Source organism: Cucumis melo, chromosome 8 (genome assembly GCF_025177605.1).
Source record: "Cucumis melo cultivar AY chromosome 8, USDA_Cmelo_AY_1.0, whole genome shotgun sequence".
NCBI classification, from domain to species: Eukaryota; Viridiplantae; Streptophyta; class Magnoliopsida; order Cucurbitales; family Cucurbitaceae; genus Cucumis; species Cucumis melo.
In genome coordinates, this window is record NC_066864.1 from 21,626,910 (window position 1) to 21,640,740 (window position 13,831).

Here is a 13,831-nt window from a genome sequence, read left to right on the forward strand (position 1 = left end):
TGTTACTTCCTATTATTCGGTTTATCATCTCTTTTTTTGTTCCCTCTAGGGTCACTTGGATTCATTTACCTTCAATGTTTCAACCATCACACATCACACATCCCACGTCATGATATGTAAGTTAGAGAAGTATTTTAAATAATGAAACAATATTTTCACAAACAACTAAAATCTTTAATTAATTTGAACATGAATTTTAATTAATTAGTTTTAATGCTAATTGAGTATAATGAGAATGATTTAAATCTACAGTTTAAGAGGGTTGTTAAATAAATATCTTGATGTCATCTTTGCGTTTGGTGCAAATATAATATCTATCTATCTATTTACATTCAATTGCTCATATTACAATAGCTTGACCTTAAAGTTGTTGGCTTACAACATGAGGCCAAATGTGAAAAATGAAAAATAGAATCCTAAGTTGTCCTGTGGAAAAAAACACAACCTTTTTAATTGCGTACAATAGTTGTAATTCGGTAAAAGGTTATTTGAGGGATTAAGGTCAACTAGAATTCTTCAATTTCAGAGGATGCAACTCATATCGAAAAACTTTTGTCAGCCGCTTTTCTATGTTTAGAATTGATCAACAACCTTGAACACAAATATAGATAGGAAAGAACTCTCACCTTATCACTATATGTATTCTATATAAATAAACACATCGATTCAGGAAACAAATAAACCAAAGACATAAGTTGTGGGATCGAAGATGTTTAAGCTTCAATGGCTTGTTGCAACTCTAGCTTGCTTGACTTTTTGCATAGGAGACAATGTTTCATATGATTCAAATGCGATAATTATCAACGGAGAACGACGTATTATCTTTTCAGGCTCAATTCATTATCCACGCAGCACTGAAGCAATGTGGCCTGATCTTATTCAAAAAGCTAAAGATGGTGGACTTGATGCAATTGAGACATACATTTTTTGGGATCGTCACGAGCCACAACGACGAAAATATGATTTCTCTGGACGTTTAGATTTTATTAAATTCTTCCAGCTCATCCAAGATGCTGGACTTTATGTTGTCATGAGGATTGGTCCTTACGTGTGTGCCGAGTGGAACTACGGAGGCTTTCCAGTGTGGTTGCACAATATGCCAGGAATCCAACTCCGTACTAACAATCAAGTCTACAAGAATGAAATGCAAACTTTCACGACAAAGATAGTGAATATGTGTAAACAAGCCAATCTCTTTGCTTCACAAGGAGGGCCAATAATATTAGCTCAAATCGAGAATGAGTATGGAAATGTGATGACACCAGCTTATGGAGATGCAGGAAAAGCATATATCAATTGGTGTGCTCAAATGGCCGAATCTCTCAATATTGGCGTTCCATGGATCATGTGCCAACAAAGTGATGCCCCACAACCTATCATTAATACGTGCAATGGATTCTACTGTGACAACTTTACTCCGAACAATCCTAAGAGCCCAAAAATGTTCACTGAAAATTGGGTGGGATGGTTCAAGAAATGGGGCGACAAAGACCCTTACAGAACTGCAGAAGATGTAGCATTTTCTGTGGCAAGATTTTTTCAATCTGGCGGCATCTTCAACAATTATTACATGTATCATGGAGGCACCAACTTTGGAAGAACATCGGGAGGTCCATTCATCACTACATCTTACGATTACAACGCCCCACTTGATGAGTATGGGAACTTGAATCAACCTAAATGGGGGCATCTCAAACAACTCCACGCATCAATCAAGTTAGGAGAGAAGATTCTCACTAACGGCACACGCTCAGACCAAAACTTTGGTAGCTCTGCAACTTTAACGAAATTCTTTAATCCAACAACAGGGGAGAGGTTTTGCTTTCTAAGCAACACAGATGGAAAAAATGATGCCACCATAGATCTACAAGCAGATGGAAAATATTTTGTACCAGCTTGGTCTGTGAGCATTCTTGATGGTTGCAACAAGGAGGTTTACAACACTGCAAAAGTAAATTCTCAAACGTCTATGTTCGTGAAGGAGCAAAATGAGAAGGAAAATGCACAACTCTCGTGGGCTTGGGCTCCAGAACCTATGAAAGACACACTGCAAGGAAATGGTAAATTTGCGGCAAACCTTCTTTTGGAACAAAAAAGGGTCACGGTTGATTTCAGCGACTACTTCTGGTACATGACGAGTGTTGACACTAACGGAACATCTTCACTTCAAAATGTGACTCTCCAAGTGAATACAAAGGGTCATGTTATTCATGCTTTCGTTAATAAAAGATACATTGGGTCGCAGTGGGGGAGTAATGGCCAGAGTTTTGTGTTTGAGAAACCGGTTCTACTAAAATCAGGAACCAACACAATAACTCTTTTGAGTGCCACAGTTGGGTTGAAGAATTACGACGCATTTTATGATATGGTGCCAACGGGAATCGATGGAGGTCCCATCTATCTAATTGGAGATGGAAACGTGAAAACTGATTTGTCATCAAATTTGTGGTCTTATAAGGTTGGATTAAATGGAGAAATGAAGCAAATTTACAACCCAATGTTCTCACAGAGAACAAATTGGATTGCACTAAATCAAAAATCTATCGGAAGGCGAATGACATGGTACAAGACTAGCTTTAAGACACCTGGTGGAATTGACCCAGTAGTCTTGGACATGCAAGGAATGGGAAAAGGCCAAGCTTGGGTAAATGGGCAAAGCATAGGCCGATTTTGGCCATCTTTCATTGCTGGCAATGATAGTTGCAGCGCAACATGTGACTATAGAGGTGCATACAACCCTAGCAAATGTGTGCAAAACTGTGGAAATCCTTCTCAAAGATGGTATCATGTTCCAAGATCATTTCTTTCGAGCAACACAAACACATTGATTTTATTTGAAGAAATTGGTGGAAATCCACAACACGTGTCGGTTCAAACAATCACAATAGGAACTATATGTGCAAATGCTAATGAAGGAAGCACATTAGAGTTGTCTTGTCAGGGAGGACATGTCATCTCTGAAATCCAATTTGCTAGCTATGGAAATCCAGAGGGAAAATGTGGTTCGTTTAAGCAAGGTTCATGGGATGTGACAAACAGTGCTCTTTTCGTGGAAAAAGCTTGCATTGGCATGGAAAGTTGTTCAATTGATGTATCTGCAAAGTCATTTGGATTAGGCGATGCTACAAATTTATCTGCAAGATTGGTAGTTCAAGCACTATGTGCACAAAATTGATTAATAATAGTGTAATATATGTGAATAAATATTCTTTTTAACCAACTATGTATTTTTATTTCTTTCTTTTTCATAGTATATGGTTTATTAATCACAAACGTATAAGTAACTATAAACACCTAGCGGTCTATTAATGATAGACCATACTGAAAAATATTGGTCCATCACTGATAGCCCATAAAAGTCTCGATTGGAGTCTGTCACTGAACTTTGCTATATTTGAAACTTTTTAAAAACGTTGTTACATATTTAATTTTTATTTTTAAATAAAAGAAATATACCCATACATGTCAAACCCCTCCCCCATTCCCCCTCCCCCACAAAGGGAAATAGAGGAATAAATTATGAATCTTTGGTTATAGGGTGAAACCCGCAATCCTGACATCATCTAGCTTACTCTCTCTCTCTAACCCTCTCGACGGCCAACCACTGAACGCAAACTTTATTGCCGCCAGTCACATCGTGACGCTGCTCTGCTGTCGGCATGGCCAACCCATCGTTAGTGTTTTCTCTCACTCGAGACCTTGCCACATCCACACGCCATAATCAGCCACCACCCGTCGTTTACTTCTACCAGTCATCGATCGGATCACTGTCGATCGCCCCTTCTCTCCCTTCGAAAGTTTCTTTCTCTCATGTGTGCAGAAGGGAAATCCACGCAGTTGCCACCGCAATCTTACGCTGATCTGCATCCAGCTACCGTAACCTACATTTCGAACCTTCTTTAGCAAGGTTGTGCCGTTTTATATGAGTTTCTTTGGTGGTGTTGCTCCAAGTCACTTTTGAGCTCAATTTTAATGCTATAATTTGTGTTATCATTATCGATGGTTCCGAGACATTTTCTTGACAAAGGACAGCTTGGGTAAAACATTTAAGAACCTTTTTTTATAATGAATTTACAGCTTCGATTAAGGGGTATGAAAGTTGAAAATTGTTTAGGGTCAATATTTTAGAATTTCAAAAGAGTTCGGTAAGCCAAAATGGAAGATTATCTAGATATATATCAGGTTTAAACCTCCTAGAATGCCTTTGAGACAGGCAAAATGTAATTAAATTTTAAGGCATTCTGAGAAACTTTATTCGATGCCATGTGTGGTTTATGACTGACAATTTATAAGAACGTGCTATAAAGTTATAAGTTACTATGACATGATTATATAATGTGAGACCCCTTGTTGCACGTTGAGTGTATAACTTAGTGGCAACTACCCTTCTACCTATAGCTATGTACACACTAGATTTGTGTACTTTCAGGTCAGCTAGATTTGTGTGCCTAATGGCCAACCAATTTTTGTTTTAAAATTGCATGCATAGTAGTAATGACCCTGGTCAGGGACCTTAAAAGACCGGGTTGTTACATGAAAGATCTTTAGTTTCTAATTGTATTGATATCTCTAACTTGCAAAGAAGGCGATATGAAACTAGGTGTAATTTAATGTTACGTTGTCTCCTTCAAATTTTGTAGTTTGTCTTTGTTGTTTTCTATCTACTTGATTATATCTTCTAGTGGGCTCATTATTGAAGAGTAGGCAATATGTTTAAAATGATATTCTGCTTTGGAAACATTATGGAAAGTGTACGCTTTGTTCTCCATTCTCTTGAAAGATATTGCCAACTTGCACCTACGTGGTTTAAGATAAACTCTTGAATCATCACTTGAAGTTAGCAGCTTCATTGTTTCCCTCTATGGTTTCCATTAAAGTTGAAGAAAGGGAGATGCATCATGCTTGCAAAACTTATAGATAAGAGGTTATCCAGAAGTAATTTTTTTAACTCATAAAATGATGACGACGAACTATCCTGTTACAACTGAACCCTATCATTTTTTTGTTTTACAGTATCATGGTTTTGATGGTAGTTGAAGAGAATTTCTCGATATTGACATAAATTAAATTTTCAACAGTTTATCTTTTTGTAATTTTGTTTTCTCCCGAAAATATGTTACTTCCTATTATTCGGTTTATCATCTCTTTTTTTGTTCCCTCTAGGGTCACTTGGATTCATTTACCTTCAATGTTTCAACCATCACACATCACACATCCCACGTCATGATATGTAAGTTAGAGAAGTATTTTAAATAATGAAACAATATTTTCACAAACAACTAAAATCTTTAATTAATTTGAACATGAATTTTAATTAATTAGTTTTAATGCTAATTGAGTATAATGAGAATGATTTAAATCTACAGTTTAAGAGGGTTGTTAAATAAATATCTTGATGTCATCTTTGCGTTTGGTGCAAATATAATATCTATCTATCTATTTACATTCAATTGCTCATATTACAATATCTTGACCTTAAAGTTGTTGGCTTACAACATGAGGCCAAATGTGAAAAATGAAAAATAGAATCCTAAGTTGTCCTGTGGAAAAAAACACAACCTTTTTAATTGCGTACAATAGTTGTAATTCGGTAAAAGGTTATTTGAGGGATTAAGGTCAACTAGAATTCTTCAATTTCAGAGGATGCAACTCATATCGAAAAACTTTTGTCAGCCGCTTTTCTATGTTTAGAATTGATCAACAACCTTGAACACAAATATAGATAGGAAAGAACTCTCACCTTATCACTATATGTATTCTATATAAATAAACACATCGATTCAGGAAACAAATAAACCAAAGACATAAGTTGTGGGATCGAAGATGTTTAAGCTTCAATGGCTTGTTGCAACTCTAGCTTGCTTGACTTTTTGCATAGGAGACAATGTTTCATATGATTCAAATGCGATAATTATCAACGGAGAACGACGTATTATCTTTTCAGGCTCAATTCATTATCCACGCAGCACTGAAGCAATGTGGCCTGATCTTATTCAAAAAGCTAAAGATGGTGGACTTGATGCAATTGAGACATACATTTTTTGGGATCGTCACGAGCCACAACGACGAAAATATGATTTCTCTGGACGTTTAGATTTTATTAAATTCTTCCAGCTCATCCAAGATGCTGGACTTTATGTTGTCATGAGGATTGGTCCTTACGTGTGTGCCGAGTGGAACTACGGAGGCTTTCCAGTGTGGTTGCACAATATGCCAGGAATCCAACTCCGTACTAACAATCAAGTCTACAAGAATGAAATGCAAACTTTCACGACAAAGATAGTGAATATGTGTAAACAAGCCAATCTCTTTGCTTCACAAGGAGGGCCAATAATATTAGCTCAAATCGAGAATGAGTATGGAAATGTGATGACACCAGCTTATGGAGATGCAGGAAAAGCATATATCAATTGGTGTGCTCAAATGGCCGAATCTCTCAATATTGGCGTTCCATGGATCATGTGCCAACAAAGTGATGCCCCACAACCTATCATTAATACGTGCAATGGATTCTACTGTGACAACTTTACTCCGAACAATCCTAAGAGCCCAAAAATGTTCACTGAAAATTGGGTGGGATGGTTCAAGAAATGGGGCGACAAAGACCCTTACAGAACTGCAGAAGATGTAGCATTTTCTGTGGCAAGATTTTTTCAATCTGGCGGCATCTTCAACAATTATTACATGTATCATGGAGGCACCAACTTTGGAAGAACATCGGGAGGTCCATTCATCACTACATCTTACGATTACAACGCCCCACTTGATGAGTATGGGAACTTGAATCAACCTAAATGGGGGCATCTCAAACAACTCCACGCATCAATCAAGTTAGGAGAGAAGATTCTCACTAACGGCACACGCTCAGACCAAAACTTTGGTAGCTCTGCAACTTTAACGAAATTCTTTAATCCAACAACAGGGGAGAGGTTTTGCTTTCTAAGCAACACAGATGGAAAAAATGATGCCACCATAGATCTACAAGCAGATGGAAAATATTTTGTACCAGCTTGGTCTGTGAGCATTCTTGATGGTTGCAACAAGGAGGTTTACAACACTGCAAAAGTAAATTCTCAAACGTCTATGTTCGTGAAGGAGCAAAATGAGAAGGAAAATGCACAACTCTCGTGGGCTTGGGCTCCAGAACCTATGAAAGACACACTGCAAGGAAATGGTAAATTTGCGGCAAACCTTCTTTTGGAACAAAAAAGGGTCACGGTTGATTTCAGCGACTACTTCTGGTACATGACGAGTGTTGACACTAACGGAACATCTTCACTTCAAAATGTGACTCTCCAAGTGAATACAAAGGGTCATGTTCTTCATGCTTTCGTTAATAAAAGATACATTGGGTCGCAGTGGGGGAGTAATGGCCAGAGTTTTGTGTTTGAGAAACCGGTTCTACTAAAATCAGGAACCAACACAATAACTCTTTTGAGTGCCACAGTTGGGTTGAAGAATTACGACGCATTTTTTAATGTGAGACCCCTTGTTGCACATTGAGTGTATAACTTAGTGGCAACTACCCTTCTACCTATAGCTATGTACACACTAGATTTGTGTACTTTCAGGTCAGCTAGATTTGTGTGCCTAATGGCCAACCAATTTTTGTTTTAAAATTGCATGCATAGTAGTAATGACCCTGGTCAGGGACCTTAAAAGACCGGGTTGTTACAAGAAAGATCTTTAGTTTCTAATTGTATTGATATCTCTAACTTGCAAAGAAGGCGATATGAAACTAGGTGTAATTTAATGTTACGTTGTCTCCTTCAAATTTTGTAGTTTGTCTTTGTTGTTTTCTATCTACTTGATTATATCTTCTAGTGGGCTCATTATTGAAGAGTAGGCAATATGTTTAAAATGATATTCTGCTTTGGAAACATTATGGAAAGTGTACGCTTTGTTCTCCATTCTCTTGAAAGATATTGTCAACTTGCACCTACGTGGTTTAAGATAAACTCTTGAATCATCACTTGAAGTTAGCAGCTTCATTGTTTCCCTCTATGGTTTCCATTAAAGTTGAAGAAAGGGAGATGCATCATGCTTGCAAAACTTATAGATAAGAGGTTATCCAGAAGTAATTTTTTTAACTCATAAAATGATGACGACGAACTATCCTGTTACAACTGAACCCTATCATTTTTTGTTTTACAGTATCATGGTTTTGATGGTAGTTGAAGAGAATTTCTCGATATTGACATAAATTAAATTTTCAACAGTTTATCTTTTTGTAATTTTGTTTTCTCCCGAAAATATGTTACTTCCTATTATTCGGTTTATCATCTCTTTTTTTGTTCCCTCTAGGGTCACTTGGATTAAATTTACCTTTAATGTTTCAACAATTTATGATATGTAAATTAGAAAAGTATTTTAAATAATGAAAGATCTTTAGTTCCTAATTGTATTGATATCTCTATATTCTACAATAGCACGTGAAACAAGATCCTAATATAAGACTTAAATAGGAAATCCTACACGTCTTCTCAAGCTTCAATGTCCACCCACATCTCACCGTCTTTTTAACAATTGAGTCACTCCATGAATTTGTTCCGGTCATCTAGAAAGAAGGCAAATGTTCATGAGATAAGTTACCCATAAATCACTTATAAAAGAACCAAGAGATATTTGTGTCGTTTCCATATATCACTCACCTGGATAGATTTTCTGCAAATAACATATGTTGGAGACACCATCCTCATTTCCCATCTCAAAATAAGTTTTAGAATAGACAGTCTCCTCACTATAGTATGGGGTCATAATACTGTGAACAACCCAAAAATATTCATCTCAAGGTCAATTTTGGAACAGATATGCCATTTCACTGTGTTTTGAAGACATAGTGCAGTTAACCCAAAAATATTACCAAATACAGGAACTGTGGTATATTTGTAATATTAGTTTTAACTAAAGATTTTTCTTAAGAAAAACCAAAAAGTAATTTTACTTCAAATGCCAAGAGGTCGAATAAAATCTCTAATTTTTAAATGAAAGATTAAAAGAAAAATCCATTCATGCAGTGATAAAACAAGAAACATGAATGTGTGCTTAATAAAGCCACCAGCACATTTATAACTTATTTTAGTTTGTAAGCATTCAGATATTTAATTTAAGATCAGCCATGGGAACAAGCATACTCTAGAGAAACGGTGATGCATCTAAACTCAAATTTGGAAAGAACTTCATATAGAGTCAAAGAAAACCAGACCTGAATGATAATTTGAAAGAACTTCATATGTTGCCGAAATCTTCCATATCTTCATCTTCTTCTAATTCCTCATATCCTTCAACATATTCAATTTCAGGTTCCTAATTATTCCAAGCAAAAATAAAAGTTATCAGGCAACGGAATGTAAAATTATTCATCAAGTCTTAGACTCTTCCTAGAAAGAATGAAGGGCACTACTACATCTTCTGCTTCACTGGCAGCCCCTCATTCTTCCATTTCAAGAACAAGAGAACAACATTTTACTTATTTGAATGAGAACTTTTTGTTAATGATTTCTCAACTATAGACAGTGCACAATTTCGACAAATGATTTGTTATGGTTAGGAATCAAGTTAACAATGGCTTTCCAACAAATCATTAGCATGCATAAAAATGTTTTTTTCCTCAACATATTTCTTCTTGATTCTCTCATAATAACACCATAGAGGTACAGTACAGTAAATTTGTTTTTATCAGCCTCTAAGTGCAAAAATAAGAAATTGTTGAACAAATACAAGTATGATGCTCCATGATAAAGCCTGAGAATCAAGAATTCCAAACACAAAATTGCAGACATAAGGAAACAAATTTGAGCAAACATGTTACTTCGGACCTGTAACAAATTTTGGTTGCAAACAAGTTACTTAGGACCTGTAACAAATTTGAGCAAAGAAGTTGGCAACGAGACTAGACAAAAGATTAAAGCTTCAAAAAAATATATAAAAAAAATATGTAACAAATTAAATAAGTTTTTCTAAAGTAAGCCTCAGAAAAGCATGACACAAATAAAATCATCTTACATCTTTTCTAGAACAATACCTTTTGTGTGGGAAGATTCAGCAAATGGTTTCTTCCACTCGTTTCCAAGATGGGATTTCTTGTATGCTTTGTCAGCCCAACTTTGTTTTATACAGTGGGACTTCAACTTGCGACCCGCTCCCATTCCTCATGTTTTCCTGAAAGACATTACTACTTAACGCGAGAAAACAACTGCCATTTGCATCAAAACATAAAACATAAAAACATGAACTAATAAAACATCTCAAATGTCGCAATTAACTTGTGAGATCCAAAGTGAAACTACAGACAAAGCCTCCAGTAAATGGCTAGAGACTATTGACAATGTTAAAGTTGTTGAAAACTAACCCGCTAAAGAGGACCTAAGAGACTTGAACTATTACTAAAACACTAAACAAAAGCTCATAATTCTTGGGGGATAACAAAAAATTCATTATTGAAAAATAATAGTAGTAAATAAGAGGTGTTAGGAAATTTAAAAATAAACATAGGAGACCAAAATAATTGAACAAGCTAACCAATATGGAGAAATTTAAAAATGAGGAATAAAAATTCTAACAAACAGGTGTGAATGGACGATTATATTGAAGTAGCAAAAATTAATAGGTCAGAAAAACACGAAACACTTTATATAATCTATTTCAGTATTAAATTAAATAAAACAAAACATATAACCTTCACTTTACAAATCACAAGAGAATCCAAGCATTTTATTCCACCTAAGTAACAATTCAATAAACATAAAAAGACTAATTATAAACAATTACTTAAACTAGTAAAAGAATTATCACACAAATGGTCCTTGCTATTAAATTATTAAACACAAGGATTCTGTGACATAGTAACAATTCGATGTTCAATATTATCTCAAATGACTTTTGCAAGTATATGGGAAAGGGAAAAGAAACATAACAGGGCCACATGTATAAGAAAATTTCCATTTATTCACTGATACTAGCACAAGGAGTAAGGCAATCACTTCACTTACTTTTACTCATGATATCTGCTAGAAGCCCATCTGCAGGACAATAATGGACATGGTTATCATTAAAGCAATATAGCATCAACATCAGGTAATATATTACTATGCTAGCAGTCACCAGTTCTATCACAAAGTATCATAAATTCACCAAAAGCATCCATAAGGTTTGGATATCTTCCAAGTAAATCTCTCACATGATTCCTTCACACTCTTATTATCTTCCCTATTCTCTCTCTCTCTCTCCCACATGATTCCTTCACACTCTTATTATCTTCCCTATTCTCTCTCTCTCTCTCTCTCTCTCTCTCTCTCTCTCTCTCTCTCTCTCTTCCTCTTCCTTCATCATAAAGTTCTCTTTCTTTCTTCAATTCTATAATCTCCATAATGCTCCCGAAATTGAGCAGTCCTTTCAAGAGAAAAGAGAGAAATGACAATTCCAGTAGTTATCTGAAGGGTGTTTGGTTAGGAATTCTTGTACATCGATCACTAGAACCAAATCTAGTTGTTAAACAATCCAGAACATTGTCTCCTTCACTTGTTTCTAGTTCTAATAATAACCCATCTTTTCTCAAAAACATGTTCTCTGTTCAACAAGAATCTGGATCTTTAAGAAGATATTTACATGTACAGGTACTAATTAAACTTGTTCATACTTAATTTTTAGTATTACCAGGATATGATCTTCTAATTAAATCATTAGATTTTGCCTGTAGTTCAAGATCATGGAATTTGGATAAGGATTTACCTTTTTCTTTTTCGTTTGGAAGAAGTTCTCTCAATTTGTAGTTGAGTTTTTGTTGCTGATATTTTTTTTGTTTGTTCTATGAAACAGGGGTGATCAAAGTTATTGCAACATAAAGTGTCGAAAACAACAGATTGATATTGATGAAAAGATAGTTTTTGTTGCTGATATTTTACAGGCAATGCATGCTCAGACTTCCGTTGCTATAATGATAGCCTCAAAAAAATCCGTAAGACCAAGCATTGAGATCATAAGCTCAGCATTCGGCAGAGGGGCATTTGTAACTGCCGCACGTTTCAATCCGCGGTCTTCTATCCATTTCTTCACTTTATACAAGCCATTCACCGGCTTTAATTGTTCGGTGACCAATTTGTGTCATTGTTCTTAATTTTTTTTGCAAATTCCATGAAAACTTTTTTAGGCAAATTGTAAAACTGAGTTTCTATCAAAATGAGAAATTAGAAAGTGGGTTTAACCTAGAATATGAGAAAAAACATCCCAATTACTCTTTCCCCTTCCATCTTCAACATAACCCCCTTCAATCTGCAAACACGAAATTTTGAAGTTGAAGCCCTAGAAAAATTCAGACCAAGAAATAGAAGAATTGAAGGAAGACGAAGAGTGTACCTGGTAAGAGGACGTGGAAGTTCCAAAGAAAAAATGGTTTGGAAAATTTGATCTTTTGTTTTGCATAACCAAATCACCGTGGGTCACCGTCACCGTCCAAAATGCGTATAGCTTCTGCTTAGCTTAAACATCGCCATCCGAAAAGCATATGGCCGAAACTCGTCGTGGCGGGACGAAAAGTTCCCTTCAGTGGCTGGCCGAAACGTTGTGGGTCACCGTCGATGAGAAGAAAGGTCCTTTTGTGTGGCCGGCCAGTAGAGATGGAGAAGACTGACGTTGGAGTTTTTGGTGCTTCTTCCGCGAAGATGGTAGAGAAGAAAGGGGAAAAAGGTAAAGCAAAAGAGAGAAAACTTTAATTTTTTACAAAATAAAAAATTAAAAAAGAGTTTTAATATCGGTTGTCGATGTTTAATTAAGGATAGAGGTTTAATGGCGATTTAAAAGCATTTTTCATTTTTTCCACCAAACATTAAAGACCAGATTTCTTCGTGGTATATCCAAAATCCATAAAAAACCTATCAAACTCTCACCAAAAGTGGCTAAAAAAAAGGGCAAAAAGGTTGCTTAGGTCAGCTCGACTTGAAATAGAAATGCAGCTAGAAAGGAGGGGCACATGCGACTCAATCAGATCGAAAACGGAAGGGTCGGCTCGATCACACAAGGCTCGGTGAGGGACACGTTCGACTAGGCGAGAGGCAATAAGCTCTAACGAAGGAATATGACCTAGACAGAGGTTTTGAAACTGACTCGTTTGATGGTCTGGTCTAGAAAGTGATCTCTGTGAGGAAGAGGATCAGCTGGGAACCACTTGTAACGGAGTGAGTGGCTGTGTGGAGTCATAGCCTACAATTGGGAGAAGAGGGTCTGGAGTCATAGCCTACAATTGGGAGAAGAGGGTCGACATTTGTTAGGCTGTTGTTGGAGGGAGATATGCGGTGGCACTTAGGGTTTGAGAGGGAGGAAGAACATGGGTTACACACTTTTCGAGGCTAACTTTATAAATAATAATAATCGTCATCATCATCAAATATTAAATATTATTATTAGAGAAATTGTATTGGGTAGCACTACGAGAATAGGTTTTAGCAATTATGACACATACTTTTTAAATTTTGCAAATATGTCAAATTTTAATCTCTAAAATATTTTGAAGATATTTTCTGCTCTAAAAGTTTTATTATTCCCAAACTACCCCATACATTTTTCTCTCTTTGTCAATTTTCTCCCTTTATTGCTTCATCTTCGACTTTCTCTTCTTTTTTTTTGTAAACCTCCATATCATATTTGTATTCATAATAAAAGATTAATCTAATAATAAAAGATGTTTGTTTTCCTCAAAAACTATTTTTCGATTGGTTTTTTTAGGCTCTCTCAAAAATAAAAATAAAAAAAACAATTAAAAAAACTATCGTTCTTTCAATCTCCATTTTTGGCATTTTTATCTCTTTTTTTTCACCATTTTTATCCAGATTTTCGA

General features: G+C 35.8%; 2 protein-coding genes and 1 long non-coding RNA gene across 6 annotated transcripts; 2 read left to right on the top strand and 1 right to left on the bottom strand.

The window, feature by feature from the left end:
- The first annotated feature begins 709 nt into the window (after positions 1–709).
- Positions 710–3,175, top strand: LOC127150691 (beta-galactosidase 7-like). The gene has a single exon (XM_051089194.1). The coding sequence runs from the start codon at positions 710–712 to the stop codon at positions 3,173–3,175; it is 2,466 nt and encodes an 821-aa protein (XP_050945151.1).
- A 2,648-nt stretch (positions 3,176–5,823) lies between these two features.
- LOC127150692 (beta-galactosidase 15-like) lies at positions 5,824–7,503 on the top strand. The gene has a single exon (XM_051089195.1). It carries the CDS (start codon positions 5,824–5,826, stop codon positions 7,501–7,503), a length of 1,680 nt encoding a protein of 559 aa, XP_050945152.1.
- An 817-nt stretch (positions 7,504–8,320) lies between these two features.
- LOC103504166 (uncharacterized) lies at positions 8,321–12,733 on the bottom strand. Of its 4 annotated transcripts, XR_007822907.1 has the most exons (8): positions 12,355–12,733; positions 11,904–12,270; positions 11,731–11,806; positions 10,992–11,021; positions 10,025–10,161; positions 9,206–9,306; positions 8,652–8,761; positions 8,321–8,557 (listed from the first exon to the last, which is right to left on the bottom strand). It is a non-coding gene; the product is annotated as an uncharacterized LOC103504166 (long non-coding RNA). The 4 variants fall into 4 exon arrangements; XR_007822906.1 differs by having other exon boundaries at positions 11,731–12,270; XR_007822905.1 differs by lacking the exon at positions 11,731–11,806 and having other exon boundaries at positions 12,204–12,270; positions 12,355–12,726.
- Between the last annotated feature and the right edge of the window lie 1,098 nt (positions 12,734–13,831).

What these genes read in the sequence shown, in the direction of transcription:
- LOC127150691 (XM_051089194.1), top strand. Translation starts at nt 710, where the DNA reads ATGTTTAAGCTTCAATGGCTTGTTGCAACTCTAGCTTGCTTGACTTTT.
- LOC127150692 (XM_051089195.1), top strand. Translation starts at nt 5,824, where the DNA reads ATGTTTAAGCTTCAATGGCTTGTTGCAACTCTAGCTTGCTTGACTTTT.